Raw genomic sequence first — 16,366 nt, 5'->3', positions numbered from 1 at the left:
AAAACAGCATAGGAGAGAGATTCTAAAATGATCCTCAATACCTCAGGCCAGGGTCTAAACTACCACCCATGTACCACATTCCCTTTTGTGCACATACACACACATATATATTTGCACATATGTGCACACATGTATACACACTTGCTCTCACATTGTTTGCATACACTTCTCTGCACACCATGCATACACACATACATGCACACATCCATTCGTGCACATTTAAACACAAGCCATAAACAGATTCTCTGGAACACATCTGTGTGCTCACACACAGGTTTACATAGCCCATGTGTGCACGCGGGTAAGCATACTGCGTAGATCCACGCGGTTGTGTGTGCCTGCTGGTACCTTCCAAGGTGGGGCAGCAAGGCCTCTGCTGGGGCCTCCTGGAGCCCGGCCTTTGGCAAAAGCCCCACCTGGTGGACACTTGGTGTATACACCAACCCCAACTCCAAGCCTGAGCGCCCCTGAGACCTGAGAGGCTCTGATTAGCAACCAGGCTGGCTGGCAATAAGTGAGTGAGTCCAAAGGTAGACTTTGGGGCACCCCCTACCCCTTTAGAGTTGCCTTCTCTCCTCCTATTCCCTTCCCTGGGCAACAATTTCCCTGGCCAAAGGCAGGGAAAAGAGCACTGGGTCCAGGGGAAGGAGCTTAAATCCCTTCTCTGCCACTTGCTGGCTTCTCTCCCAAGTCTCAGTATGCTCAGCTATAAAATGAGGGTAGAATCCTCAAACAGGTATTTGGAAGAAGCAAATGACATCATGGGCACAAAATCAACTGCTATACATCTTAGGGTCGGACAGCGTGGAATGAGTCTGAAGTCAGACTTGGGAGTAAATGGAGATGCAACTGGGATGCCTGGGGTGGCTGTCGATCAAGCGTCTGACTTCCGCTCAGGTCGTGATGTCGTGGTTCGTGGGTTTGATCTCTAATAGCTCAGAGCCTGGAGCCTGCTTCGGATTCTGTCTCCCCCTCTCTCTGCCCCTCTTCCACTCACGTTCTCTCTCTCTCTCAAAAATGAGTAAGTGTTAAAATAAATAAATAAATGGAGATGAAACTCACGGCTCTCCCCTTCCTAGATGTGTGCCCTTGGGCAAGTCACTCTCCTCCAAGTGGCTTTCATTAACTGTAAAGTGGGGGCTTTCCAACAAGGTGGTTGGAAGAAGCAAACTGCATCGTGGAAGTGAAGTCCATTACTGTCTCCATTTCTCTCAGACCAAAGACAGGAATAGTGTAGGGGTGATAGAAGCAGGGCTGGAATCAGAGGGACCCCAGTTTAAATTCTGATTCAAATCGTGGTTCTGCCACTTTTGAGATGTGACCTTGAGCAAGTCACTCCCTTGTCCAACCTGTTTCCCTATCTATACAGTGGGGACCTCTTAGTGTTGGGGTGAGAATTAATGAGATAACACACACAAAGAGCCTGGCATCAGTAAGTGCTCCACAAATGCCAACTGCCATTGTCAGCAGTGACTTTTGGGGGAAACAAGTGATATCTGGAGGGGTGGGTAACAGATGACTGTCAGGAGGTCCATATAATAGGTATATAATTATAACTAACTATAATTTAATCACTATGTGCCAGGTGCTATTCTAAGCCCTCTCTAGGAATTAACTCATTTAAGGTCACAACAACCCCATGAAGTAGACATTATTATTATTCCCATCTTACAGATGAGGACACTGAGGCACAGAGATGATGTAACTTGCCCAGGGTCACAGAGCTAAAGAGTGGGTTAAGATCCAGGCAGAGTCCTCTGGATACCTCCCATTCTCTAATTCTACAGAGCTGTCCCATCAGCTCTAACCTCCTGGCCTCTCCTTAGTCTGGAAATTTTCTCAGGTGCTGAAGTCTGGTTTTACAGGGCAAGTCCTCCCTAGCAAGTCCCCCACAGTCCCACTCTTCCTCCCAATCCTCAGGGAGGCAAATGGCCACATACAAAATGTGTATCCTGGAGGACTATGGAATTAAGATAATCTCAGGGAGGCAACAAACGCAATGCAAATAAAGCTAATTAAAGAGCATCTGCTAATCATGGGAGCCTGTGTCAGAAAACTTGCATCTGTTGAAGGTTGCTAAGAGGCATGAAGGTGGAGGGAACCTGGCTGGCGAGGCCTCACCCCACTGCTGAAGCATCACCACCGAGTGGAGGGACAGATGGTGGCTCAGACAAGAGACGAATGTAAAAGAGAGCTTAGGTACAGGAAATTGTGTGCTCCGTGTTTTATTTAAAAGTCAGTCACTGGGAAATGGCTGCCTGACGATGCCGGTGACAAAGGAGTCACTTTTTGACGTGGCATCGCTTATGTCTGAGGCCTGAATCTGTGGCTGCCTGGCTGTGTGGCTTAGATCCAGGTGCTTAACCTCTCTGGAGTTAGAGTTTGGCCACATGATATGCTTTGGCCAACAGAATGAAGTGGAATTGTTGGTGTGCCAGTTCTGAGCCTACATCTCAAGATATGTTGTGTTTCCACTTGCCCTCTTGCACCGTTGCTTTTCACTGTCGAAAGAACATGCCTGGGCTAGCCCACTGGCCCCAGGAGGAGGATACAAGACTCAAGGGTAGGAAGGAGCCTGACTTCCTGGATGACACATGGAGGAGAGCAGCTCTCACCCAAGAACATCTGACAAGGATTATCCCATGGCTACAAAACATACGTCCCATATCGTGAGCCACTGGGGCCTAATTATCACTACAGCAAGTGGACCTAGTGCTGTCCCACTGAAAGGCCAGACCCTGCACCCCTTCCTGAGCTAGTTCTGTGGTTTCACCAACTTCAGTTTCTCCCCACAATCATCCAGCTTGGATGCCATGTGGCTGTTGCTCTCAGCATGACCTAAGACTGCAAGCTCCTGGAAATCTGATGAGTTCCCCCATTAGATCATCCAACTGCTCTGAAAGGACCCACCTTGGCCTATAAGTGAGGTTCCCTGGTACCTCCTAAGTGTTCTTGGTGGTCTCCACCAGTGGTTCTGGGTTTTGGGACCCCAGCAGGCTTTGCACCCCAGCCAGCCAGTCATGATGCCATGTGGCCTTGGGCATGCCACCTAGCACCTCCAAACCTCATTCTTCACATCTGTAAAAGGGGAGTGCTGCTCCCTTCTTGGCTCAAGAGTGGTGGCATGGAGATATGAACCGTGAAAAGTAGGAGTCCTGTTGAAACAGGAGCTGTCACGTGATCCAGCATTCAATGCTGACTCTTGAGGGGCATCACTGAGAGAACCTGAGAAGAATCCCATTTCCTTTGCCTCAGCCTCCCTTTAGCCTTCACCCTGTTTCTCTTTTTTAAGGTTTTGAATGTCAACTTCTTTGGCAAGTTGATGCTTCAAAAGAAACAAAGATTTAAATATCCTAAGATAGCCTTGCCTAAAGAGATTCCTTTCTAGCGTTCCATGGGACAGCCCCAGACAGGCATTTCATAGAAGAGGGCACTCAAATGGCCAATAAATACCTGAAAAGCTAAGCCTCGATAGTAGTTAGGAAAAATTCAAATTAATACCAAAATGTGATACCATTGTGCACTCATCAGATTGGCCAAAATTTTGAAGCCAGATAATACTAACAGTTATTAAAAATGCAGAGCAACTGGAATCCTCATGCACTGCTGGTGTAATCGGTACAACTAGCTTAGAAAACAACTGCGCATAATCTAGCAAAGTGGAAGACATGCATGGCGCATGCCACATGCCCCACCAATCTATTCCTAGGGATATATTCACGAGGAACTCTTGTCCAGGTGCATCCAGCAGGATATAAATGATTTGTATCTTTCTATAAGATTGTTTACAGAAGAGTGCTCATAACAGTAAAAGAACAAAACAAACAAAAACAAAGGGAAAAGGTAACAATCCAAATGCCCATCAATAGCAGACTGGATAAAATAAATTGTACTGTATTCACACAATGGAAATCTATAGATGGGGGAAATAATGATTCAGAACCACACTATTCAACATGGGCGATCCTCATAGTAACACTTCTTAAAGAAAACAAGTTGCAGAATACAAATAGTACAATACTATTTATGTAAAATTTAATAGCAGGCAACACTATACTGTATATTGTTTGGTCTTACGACAAAAGCCAGTGCTAAACCTGCTGTGTGCCACTTAGCATGTGGCCCTGGGAACATTTCATTTTTCTGAGCCTTGGTTTCCTTTCAGGGCTACTGTGAGGGTGTAAAGTCACGTAGTGAATATACCTGTTGCACAGTGAGTACCCAGTAATTGTTGAAGATGACGGTTTGATTATTTGGGTAAGCTCCAATTTCCAAATGTCAGTTTTCTTAAAGCAAGGTGCCTTGGGGTCCCCCAAAATAAGAGTGTTGAGGAGGGCAAGAAAGAAGCTATTGCACTTGAGTGCTCATTTTTGTAGTTAACACACATGCAAGTGGGAGTATCCATGCTGAAAAGAGATGCAGTCCCTGCTCACAGCATGTTCTAGACTAAGGCCTTTGATGTCCTGTACAATCTCTCTTCTCCCCTCTTCTTCCACAATAAACTGGGATGGTCAAATCCACCAAAAACTATTTGTTTTTTCTTGATGGCAGGAAGGTATTGAACCCTTTCTAACGTAGCAAAGAATGAAAGAAACATAAGGCAGTTACATTTACTTATTAAAATGGTCTAAACATGCATACCCTTCCACACAATTCTCCTTTGCTACTGTTACCAGTCAGGGCTCTCCAGAGACTGAACCAGTAGGAGACATACATAGTAAGAGATTCATTGCAAGGAATTGGCTTATACAGTTGTGGGGCTGAGTAGTCAAGTCTGAAATTCTTAGGATTTCCATCAAGAAGAAGAGATTGAAAGTCCAGGGGGAAGCTACTGTCCACAGGAGGAATTTTCTTTTCTTCAGGTAAGTCTCAGCCCTGCTCTTCAGCCTTTCAACTGACTGAATCTGACCCTCCCAGATGATACAGAATAATCTCTCTTAGTCAATTGACTATAAACTTCAATCACATCCACAAAACACCCTTACAGCAATATCCAGATTAATGTGTGGATAATTGGGCACTCTCATTTAGCCAAGCTGACACGTCAAACTGACCATCACACATGTCCCCTGTAAGCTCTTCGCAGCACCCTCCAGGTTGGCACAGCTTATGGATCAGCACATGTCACTGTGTCAAGGCTTTTTCAGTTAAGCTGCCTCCCGTCTGATTTTGTCTGGGTGTCAGCTTGAATTTGCTCTTTTTACTCTGTCCACAAGTCTGACATCATGGCCTCTCGTAGCTCTGGATGCACATCCTTACAGGGTCAATGGCCAAAAGCGAAAGGGAAGGGGCTGATCAGCCAAGCCTGGGCCACGGAGGATAGGGTCTGTCATCCAAGGGTAGCGAGTGGGTAGCACATGCATGGACACCATGGGGTGGTTATGAGCTGGGCCCAAGTGTACATAGCTCTGGACATCCCAAAGTGTGGTCTATGACCTTCCAGATATTTCTAGGTCATTCACAGAACATTCTATAACCTCAAATCCCATGGGGAGGAAGATGGCTATCTTTCAAATGTCTCTCAGTCTTTCCTATCACTCTAAAGGCCAAGACTCAGTGAGGTGCTAGCACATCTATAACACCTCTGTCTCTGGGGAAAAAATCCCCCTTTTACTTTATTTTTTAAAACAAATGTTTAAGGTTTATTTATTTAACTTGAGAGAGAGAGAAAGAGCACATGCATGAGCTGCGGAGGGGTAGAGAGAGAGGGAGAGAGAATCCCAAGCAGTCTGTCAAACACACAAACCACAAGATCATGACCTGAGCCAAAATCAAAAGTCAGAGGCTTAACCAACTAAGCCACCCAGGCGTCCCCCAAAATCTCCCTTTAAAATAGACAACAGGTCTCAGGCTCAGTTCCTCTGGCTGAGTACATTCATGGTTTTAAATGTATGTATTTATATGTAGTCCTTTTCTATTTATGGCAAGAGATGCCAAATTTCCATTTAGAATGGTGATAGAAAGTTCCCTTTTACAAAGACATTTAATTAAGTAAAAAGTGAGCTAGGTTAGAGAAAAATACTAAGTAAATAGTAATATATGGTACATAGATACAGAAAAAATTGTGCATGTGGATGTGAAAGATTAGAGTTGTGTTAGGTGATAGCCTTGGCTTTGACACTAGATGTCCCAAGTTTAAATCCAAGCCACACTCACTATGTAAACTTAGGCCAAGATACTGAACTTACCTGAGTCTCACTTCCTCACCTGTAAAACGGGAATGATGACACTCATCATCAAACTTTATAATCCACTTTATCCAAATCCTTTGGGACCAGATGTATTTTGGAATTCAGAATCACTCAGATTTTCAGAATACCATACACTGTATATTATATTCAGGGTTAGGCAGCATTGTGTGGCCCAGCACATTAATATTCCTGCAGCAAAATGTCTGGCTATTCACATTAAGTGGGGTGGGTTTTTTTTAAGTCTACACATTGCACCAGTCCCGGGCGGATTTTGTGGTCAAATGTTTGCGCAAACATGAAAATAAAAACTTTCATATTCCAGAGTTTTGGGGATTTAAGGATTGCACATAATGGGCTATGAGCCTGGACAGGGAGTGGACAGGACTAGTGAAACCTAAGGTGCCTTAGTCAAGCCCATGCAGTGAGGTGGCAAAAAGATTGGGAAGCAGCCAGAGGCTAGGAGGGAGCATTTAGGAAGAGAAGAGAGGCAATCAGCAAAATGTGCACCAATCTCACGAGAGATTATAAAGAAAAGATTACACAAACTCCCCAAGATTTCTTTGATTTCTTCTCCCCTACGACCCAACACCCTCCCTTCCTCCTCCTCTTCCTCCTCTTTCTCTTGCTGGTGCTGCTCCTCCCATTGCCCTTCTTGGTGTCTGGCCTTAGGGTGGACATGTGACTAAGTTCTAGCCCATGAGATGTGAGGGGAGATCTACTGAAGTGCTTATAAGAAAGGTTTCTGTGGACAATTCTGTGCCTAGATGTGATGCCTGGCGTAGGGGCAGCCATACTGAGGCCATGAGGGGAAGCAGGCTGAGGGTAAAGACCACACAGAGGATGGCAGGGTAGAGAGCTGATGTCATGTAGCCACTGATCACACCAAACTTGGACTCACCTACCTACCTCTGTACTTCTTGTATAAGATAAAGAAAACCTATTATAACTTTAGCCAGTTAGAGTTGGAATTCTCTGTTACTTACAGTGGAAGGATATTATTTTTGTTATTAAGAGAAAGTATAAATATGGAAGATGAGAAAATATGGGGAGTCTCAAGTTATAAGATTGCATATAAGCAAAGCCAGATTTTAAAGAATTTAATACCAGATAGATAGCACAATTGGCAGGCAGGCAGAGGGGTAGTGAGAAAGCTGGTGCGGGCCAAACTGCCTAAGGATGGTTTCATGAAGGAGGTTGGAAAACTTCCTCAAACTTCACTAAAAATTTCTTGGTCCCACTTCTGTATTTTCAGTGGAGGGCAAATGATTCAGCTCAAGCCTAGGAGCCCCCAAATTCCTTCCCAGAATCATAGATATTTCCTCAACCAGGAAAGAAAGCTGGCTGGGCGGGTTGGGAAGATTCTGGGTAGACGCACAGCCTTAGCAGTGTTCTGGGCTTGTCTGGCCTTCAACGTGTGATTTTGAGAGTTGGAAACGAGAAGATTAAAACTCAGAATGGCACGCGGGTGTGAAGCTGACTGCCTTGCCAGCTATTTGCCTGTATTTAAAACACATATGGGTGATATTTTTAAATATCTTTGCTGTGTGATTGAAAAACATTGCAGTTGCTACTTCGTGGACGTGGGTTTTTATGCAAACCCAGGGATGGAATGATGAGTGTATGTTGTACCTACGTGGGCTTTGCTGGAGAGAATGTAAGGACAGAATGGCACAGCCTGCATAAATGTCGGGCTGAGAATTGGGGCTGGGCCATTCAACATTTAACTTGGGTGTAGGGGCTGCTGGCAAAGCTCCTTGGTTCTCTTTGAGATCCATCCCTCCCCACTCTCCCTCCAAGGGGTTTGGGTGGGAATACTCACCCCAGCTCTAGGAGTAGACATATAACCCAGGGCTGGCCAACTGAGCACTCTAGACCCTTGGGCCAAGTGACTGGCTGAGGGGCAAGCTCACGTCCAAAGGCAAGCCAATGAGACTCAATCATGCAGTAGTTTTAGGAACTATTGGGAAATAAGCACTTCTCTCCTGCTTGCATTGCTAATCCGAGAGCAGGTATACCTGGAACTTCCCAAGGCCATCTTTGTCACCACTTGAGGAGAGCCTGCTGGGAATAAAACCAAGGCAGTGGAAAAGAGAGCCTGAGAGATGGAGAGAATCCTGGATCCAGCCAAGCCTGAAATCTATTCCTGGAACCTTTATTTTCCACTTAAAAAAAAAAAAAAATTGTAGTCGTTGCCAGAGGGAAAGGGAAGAGGGAGTAGGAGAAAAAGGTGAAGAGGATTAAGAGATACAAACTTCTAGTTATAAAATAAATAAGTCATGGGATGGGAAGTACGGCATAGGCAATACATAGGCCATAATATCATAATAACTCAGTGTGGTGAGAGATGGTAACTACACTTATCACGGTGAGAATTTTGTAATGTATATACTTGTGAAGTCACTATGCTCCACACCTGAAACTAAAATAATATTAGGTCCACTGCAGAAAAAAAAATTGTGGTAAAATATATTTACCGTAAAATGCCATTTTAACGATGTATACGCATAAAATTCACTGGCATTCATTACATTGACAATGTTATGCAACCATCTCACCGCTATTTCCAAAAGCTGTCACCACCCCAAACAGAAACTCTGTACCCATTAAGGAGTAACTCCCCATCCTACCCTAGGACTCTCAATGTAATGTTTTTTTTTTTTTAATTTTTTTTTTTTACGTTTATTTTTTTGATAAATAAAAAGGCAGAGCACATGTGGGGGAGGGGCAGAGAGCGAAGGAGACACAAAATCCGAAGGGAGCTTCAGGCTGAGCTGTCAGCACAGAGCCCGACGCGGGGCTCGAACTCACGGACCGCGAGATCATGACCTGAGCCGAAGTCGGACGCTCGACCGACTGAGGCCCCCAGGCGCCCCTCAATTTAATGTTTTTAAAGTACAATACACACACACACAGTGAAATTCTCCCTTTTGACGGTGGTTCTGTGAGTTCTCACAAACACACACAGTCATTTAACCGGCCCCACGATCAAGATCCAGAACAGTTCTAACCCCGGCTCCCAAAGTCCACGTTCTCCTTACAGGCGGCTCCCTGCTCTCCTCCCCAACCGCCTGGAAACCACGGATCGGTTTTCTGTGTGTGAAGTTCTGTCTTTTCCAGAATGGCGTATAAGTGAAATCGCCCAGTACGTGGCCCCGTGACTCCGGCTCCCTTCGCTCGGCATAACGCATCGGAAGTCAGTCCGTCGTGGGCATAGCCACGATTCGCGCCTTTACACCGTACGACTCTACCTCGGTTTACGCTTTCACCACACGAGGGCCACTGGTCTACTCCCGTACTCTGAATCGACCTGAGTCTATACATTCCTTTTCCTTAAGCTGTCGGAGTCGGGTTTCCGTCACCTGCAACCAAAATAATCTTGCCCATATATCGGGAGAAAGTCACTTCCTTTCCCGAAAATTACCTCTTTCGTCTATAAAATGGGAGTGTATTACTCACGACGGTTTGGAGTATCATGGAAATCTTGACACAAAACTGAAAGAGAGACGATAATTTTCTCACACACCGGGGAGTCCTGAGGTGGAGCACATCACGAGGCGGCTCATTTGGCGGCTCAACACCGGAGGCTGGCGCTTTCCACCTCTTCAATCCGCGGTGCCTCGGGGTCTTCTCCTCAGGGCGAAGCAAGATGGCGGCGGCAGTTCCACCACGTCGACGTCGACGGGAAGTTTTCTTCGAGGGCTCGAGAGGCTTTGCCCAGAAGCCACGCCCAGCAGGTTTCTCCTCGTATCTCATTGGCCCGAATTGGGTCTCGTGCCCGCTCCCGACAAAGTAGCAGAGGACGGGGGCGGGGCACCCACGGCGCCTACCACCCACGAGAACAGCAGCTCGGCTACCTCGTGGGGGTGTTATGAGGGTCAGTGGAGGTGGCAGCTCCTGCTACCTGCGAGGATTCAGACACGTTGCAATTGTCTTCGACACTGCGAGGGAATGTGGCGCGGGCAGATCTTCCCAACCCTGAGACAGTCAGGTGACATCGGCACAGGGGGGAAATACTGAAATAGTTCTGGCCAATGCATTTGAGTTAATCACATGCTTCCGGTGACAATGGACAGAAACAGAAATTGGCCTAAGCCAAAAATAATTTATTAGCTTATTTAACTGGAAAGTTTAACTGGTGTGGTGGGCCCAGGCATAGCCTGGAGGTTGAATTTCAGGCACTCCTTCTCCTTCTCTGGGCCCTGATTTCTTCTGTGTTGGCCTCATCCTCACACAGACATATTCCCTCCGGTGGCAAAGATGGCTGCCATTAGCCCAAGCTTCCGTCCTCCCAGCTTCTTGTCCCCGGGGAAAAGAGAAAGCCTAGGGAAGATTCTCATTAGTCTAGGTGAGACCACATGCCTATGCCTGAGCCAATCACCTTGACTCTGCTAGACGCGGCCCAGATGGCCCGCCCAATTCCCTAGCTGGGGTAGAGTGGAGGCCAAGGGCATAAACTGGCCAAAAGAAAACCCCGAGGCTGCTTTCACAAGAAAGGGGAATGGTATTGGGGCAAAAGTAACACTGTTTCCTACAGTCTTAATTTTACTGGGAGAGAAACTTACACCCAGAAAGGGTGAGACACTAGATGTCATAGCAGTGGATCCAAGTCATGAACTCCAGCCCCTGAATGCCTAGCCATTACACCAACCCTCACTGGGTGCCAGGAGGATGGGAGGGTCTGTGATTCCCTAATAATGCCCACGCCAAACTCTTTCACTCCCCAACCTCCCTCTCCAAATGAGGCTCACCCACATTTCTCACCCTGAGGTTTGGTCTACTTTGCAGCTGAAGTACAGAATGTTAGGGGATTGCTATGGACTGAATTGTGCCTCCCTCCCATTTAATTTTGAAGCCTTAACCCTAATACAGTGTCTTTGGGAGATAATTAGGTTTATTTATTTATTTTTTTAATGTTTATTTATTTTTGAGACAGAGTGCAAGTGGGGGAGGGGCAGAGAGAGAGGGCGACACAGAATCTGAAACAGGCTCCAAGCTGTCAGCACAGAGCCCGATGCGGGGCTCGAACCCACGAACCGTGAGATCATGACCTGAGCCCAAGTTGGACGCTGAACCGACTGAGCCACCCAGGCGCCCCATGAGATAATTAGGTTTAAATGTGATCATGAGGGTAGGGCGACCATGATGGGATTAATGCCCTCATAAGAATAGACAACCAGAGATGGCTTTCTCTCTCTCTTTCCCTCTCTGCCATGTGAGGACACAGCAAGAAGGAAGCTGTCTTTAAACCAGGAAGAGGGCTTTCACCAGACCTGACCATGCTGGCACCCCGATCTCAGACATCCAGCCTCTGGAACTGTGAGAAAATAGATGCCTGGTTTTAAATGTATGGTATTTTATTATGGCAGCCCAAGCTGACTAATACAGGGATGGATTTAGAGCAACAAACATTGATTGGGCACCTGCTGAGTGCCAGGTCCTGTGCAGGATACTAAGGTTCATTAGCTGGGTCTTAGCCCACAAAGAGTTTGGAATCTAAAAGCAATGTTAAAATATTAATAATGGATCCCTTCTATCTTCTCTGTAAACTTTGAGCTCACTTTTACTTAAGAAAAGAAATTTCCAACTCAACCAATAACCTCCTTGCTCTTTCTTCCTCTCTCCATCTGTCTCTAGAAACAGAATAGCACGTAGACCACAGAACTTTGCATCCATCTCTCCATGCTTATTTCCGTGCATGCCAAGAGGAAAAAAAAAAAAATGACAGCTATAAAGAGATGGCAGATGCTCTTAAGTGCCCTGTGTTCAGAGTTTTCCATGTATAACCTCATTTAATCTTCCAACTACTTCACGAGGCAGCGTTATTAGTCCCATTTTCCAAATGAGGATGCTGAGAGGCTCAGAGTGACAAAGGGACCTGCCCAAGATCACACAGCTGGGAAGCGGAGATGGGATTTGTACCCAGGTCCCTCTGATTTTAATGTCCAAGTTCTTAACCCCCATTGAATCTCCTTGGCTAATCAGTGCTATAGATGGATTCACAAGAGAGATACTCATCCAAAGCTGATGAGTATCATCCATTAGGATGACCTAGATTTCTCCATGATAAGGACAGCCGCCACTGAGGAAGCTGGCTGTGATATGAATGGATGCATTAAGAATTTTTATTGACTCTCAAAGAGTTAGCAATGATATCACTTCTGCTATTTACATGAGCCTGCAGTTATCGAGCCTTTACTCTGTGCCAGTCATTCCACATGTTTTAACTCTCTTCCCCTCACAAGCCCTTGAGTTAAGTCCTAGCATCACCCCATATTCCAGATGATAAAACTAAGGCTTACTGGGACTAAAGCAATGGGTGAGTGAATGAAATGAGGGAATCTCACAACCATAAATCTTTGAGGGAGGAGTAAATTTTCCAAAGCCCTCGAAGTGCTAGAATCTTCCAAGTCTGTATTCAAAGAGAAGGGGGCAAGATGGAAATTGAGAACAAAATTCTCCCCTCATAGAAGGAAGATGCTGTTTGCCAACTAAGAGTTCTAGGAAATGTCATGAGGTCTTCCTTTCCCCCACCCCAGACCCTCACGGTCTGTGGTTGGATGTGGAAATCCTGGAAGTTTCCCTGAATTGAGAACTGATAGAGGTGGGAGAGAGCAGGCTTTTAAGGGACTCTCACAGGAAATGGAACAATAGCAGTGCTGTGCCTTGTGAGAGCTGCAAATGGGGTCCTCAGCAAGAGGGAATACAGAGATGCATATGCTCAAGATGTTCTGCCATCTAAATGTGCATAATGAAAAAAAAAAAAACCTTGTATAAAATGTAATAAAATAGGTCTGTGAAATCAGCCTTAAAAAATCATGTGCATCTGGGTTTTGTCCTGAAGGGCAAAAACACAAATTCCATGACCAGTTTGGTGCAGTTGGATGAGGGGAGTGGTTAAGCATTTATTATTTGATTTTGTGGGTTTTTTAACAAAGAAATTACATATTCGTTATTAAAAATTCAAGCAATACGTAAGTAATGGTGTATCAGTTAGGAAGGCTACTTGTGCAAGTAACAGTAAACCCAGTAAACTGGGCTTAAAAGACCAGAGTGTATTGTTAATTAGCAGGAAGCCTGAAAGTAGGAGGTTCTGGGCTTGGTTTAGGGACTCAACGATATCAACAAGAACCCAGATTCCTTTGTTCTTTCTGCCCTGCTCTACTCATTGTGTTTGTGATATCTCCCTTCGTGGTTACAAGACGGCTGCCATAGCTCCAGACATCAGGTTCTCATGTCACGGTCCCAAGCAGGAAGGAAAAGGGTATGATGGGGCAAAAGAGAACCTTGTCTTCTTTTATTAAATTTTCTTTTCTTTCCCAGAAACTGTTCCCTTCATCTACAAAGGTGGGTGGACTTCTGTTCAAACCCTAGCTCTCCCACTTAATCTCTCTGAGCTTCAATTTCCCCATCCTGGAAATAGGAATAATAGTAGTGTTTTCCTCATAGGGTGTTGTAAGAATTAAATGAGAAAGCACATCATGTATAATAAACACTCGGTAGGTATGTGGGTATCCTCTTTTTGTCTGTCCAGATGCATCCTTCTTTACCTTTCTCCTGCTTATTCTGTGCTGCCCCAGGAGTGCAACAACGGGCTTCCTTATCCTCTGGCTTCTGGTTGATTTGGCCACTGGAGAGTGTCAACAGGAGATGAGGAGGGAGTAGAGAAAGGTCAGGTATTTATTTTTCTAGCTCCCTCTCTGTGGGATGCCAAGGGGCTGAGTTTCTCTACTGAGAGCCACCGCTCCTCTCTCCCTCTGCCAGCTGCTCCCTCCAGGTTCCAGTAATGCCCAGATGGTAACAGCTCCCAAGGTTACTAGTCCCAGGGGCTGCACTGTTGCTTTTCTTAAACCTGTTCTCACCTTAATAAATAATTTCTTTATTAAACTCCTCTCAAAATACCAGTTTGAGTGTATTATCTTTTCCTGCTGGCACCCTGATGGATTCAAAACATTGCTTTTTTTCCAAAGTAAATTGTTTGCAAACTTCAGTATTTTATTAGTAGTGACAAGTGACTTGTGTCACCCCTCATGATTAAGAATCACCAGTCCACTTGGTCAAAAAGTCAGTCAAGTGGGATGTTCAGTTGAGTTGGCTGTTAGAATCATGAATTAATTCTAAATCCTTGGGCCTCTGGCCATATCCTGAGGCACAATATCTTTTAAGTGATAATGATTTTGAAAAAAAAAGAAAGAAAAGACACAATTTCACATTCACATGCCCTGAACTCATAGCTGCGTATTCTTGACATCCTTCAGTTAAATGGAAAACACCAGGGTTTGAAACTGTATTGATTTCAGTGGGCATATATTATTTTACTGTAAGTACCAATGTCTGTTGTACTTAATATACAATGGATTAATTTAAAATGCATTAGTTTAATAAAAATGCATAAAATAGAATAGAATTGCATTAGCTTCAATAAAAAATTCAATTTCATAAATATTATCTCGTGTTAAAATGCATTGATTTCCAGGAAAATATATTGGTCAAAGGTAATTTACATTGGTTTGAATGGAAATGCACCAGTCTGCATACATATGTATTAGTTTAGTCAAACGTATCCAATTGTGTAAAATATCGGTTAGGCTGAAATGGATTCTGACCCTGTTGTTGTCGTTGTTGTTGTTTTATTCTTTTTCTCTGAATAAATATCTCCCAGGCTGGCTTTAGTGTGGCCCAGTTCACTTGAAGGAATGCGGGTGGCTGAGCCTGAGGAACATTCTGGTAACCCATGGGTTTGTGAATGGATGTGTCAACTTCAGCAGCAGTTAAAACTCCCTTAGTGGCATGTAAGGGACACTCATCTTCCCCACTGAGGCTGAGTGTGGGATATGAGCTGGAGATCCAAGCAAAGGGCCCAGAAGTAATATGTCCTGTCCTTGTAAGGACTGATTGGAGCCATCCCTAGATCAGGACAATGTTGTAGGCCTTGACTACAGCAAGAGGAACTGGAAAGGAGCCTGTGATCTGGGAGCAAATGGAGACCAGAACCAGAAGGTGAGCTAGACCCAGAGTTCAGGATCAACAGGACAGGATCATAGGTAGGGTTCTGGGGTCTACCAGGCCTGGGTTCAAACCCTGAGCCTGACACTTCCTCTGTGTCCTTGGCCAAGTCATTTAACTTCTCTGAGTCTCCATTTCTCCCAGGTATTGTACTGTCCATGTACTGATTTATTTAATCACCACCACACCCCCATGGTACAAGTAAGTGACTTGTTCCAGAGCACACAACTGGCAAGTATCAGATATTTAAATCCAGAGTCTCCGTTCTCAGCCACTAGACTACCTCCAATAATTGTTTTGTGACTTCCAAAGCAGTCATATCATGGCAATTAAGGAAGGTACCCCAACCCCTGCTCTGTGTTTTCCTAAGAGCCTCCTTTTCTTGGATAAGGACTGAGTGACTTTGCCTCTTTGAACCTTGGTTCCTTCATCTGTAAAATGGGTAAAATGAACAGCATCCATCTCCTAGGGCTCTCAGCATACTAGGGACATGGTAAAGGCTCAACAAACATCCTACTCCTGAAATTATCATTGCATTATATGCTAACTTGGATGTAAATTTTTTAAAAAATAAAAAAAATAGAAGACTCTGGAACAAACAGTAGACCCTCACCCCAACAAAAAGCATTCAACGTATTTTTGTGGCTGCAGGACTCTTCAGAATCTTTACTGTGCTGATGTGGCCCCTGAATCTCTCAGAGGGGAAGGAGTAGGCAGAATCTAGGAGGAGGCTGAGCTGTGAAGGTCAGAACTACAAGAGGGAAAAGAGAATTAGAGATGGAGAAATTGTACCAGCTGAATAGTGTTTCCCAAAATGTGAGACCCCCTCATCCCTTGTGATGTGTGAGCTGCTTTTTGTTCTCCTCAAGTAGACATTTTCCACAACTTTTTATTTGAAAAAAAATTGTAACAGAAGAGTTGCAAGAAGGGTGCAATGAAATCTCTGAACTTCTCCAGATTTGCCAAATGCTGACATTTTGCCACATTTGCTTTATTTCTGTGTGTGTGTGTGTGTGTGTGTGTGTGTATACACTTTCCCCAATGAACCATTTATGTGTTAATGCAGTCACTGCCACAGTCCTTTACACACACAGTCCGGTATGTATCTCCTAAGAACCAGGTCACCCTCTTATGTAATCACCATACAATTATCACATTTGAGAAACTTAACA

The 16,366-nt window shown here is 44.9% G+C and overlaps 1 protein-coding gene across 4 annotated transcripts in view; it reads right to left on the bottom strand.

The window, feature by feature from the left end:
• The window catches only part of CUX2 (cut like homeobox 2), a 282,623-nt gene extending 272,790 nt beyond the window's left edge, over positions 1–9,833 (bottom strand). For 2 of the 4 annotated variants that reach the window (XM_042963190.1, XM_042963193.1), the window contains exon 1: positions 9,648–9,833. In XM_042963190.1, coding sequence (XP_042819124.1) covers positions 9,648–9,665 — 18 coding nt within the window. In that variant the 5' untranslated portion in view covers positions 9,666–9,833. The remainder of the gene's footprint in view (positions 1–9,647) is intronic. The other 2 variants (XM_042963192.1, XM_042963191.1) reach the window with 1 other exon arrangement.
• Positions 9,834–16,366: the final 6,533 nt, after the last annotated feature.

The sequence above is a fragment of the Panthera tigris genome, chromosome D3 (genome assembly GCF_018350195.1).
Source record: "Panthera tigris isolate Pti1 chromosome D3, P.tigris_Pti1_mat1.1, whole genome shotgun sequence".
NCBI classification, from domain to species: Eukaryota; Metazoa; Chordata; class Mammalia; order Carnivora; family Felidae; genus Panthera; species Panthera tigris.
This window is presented reverse-complemented; position numbering and strand designations above follow the sequence as displayed.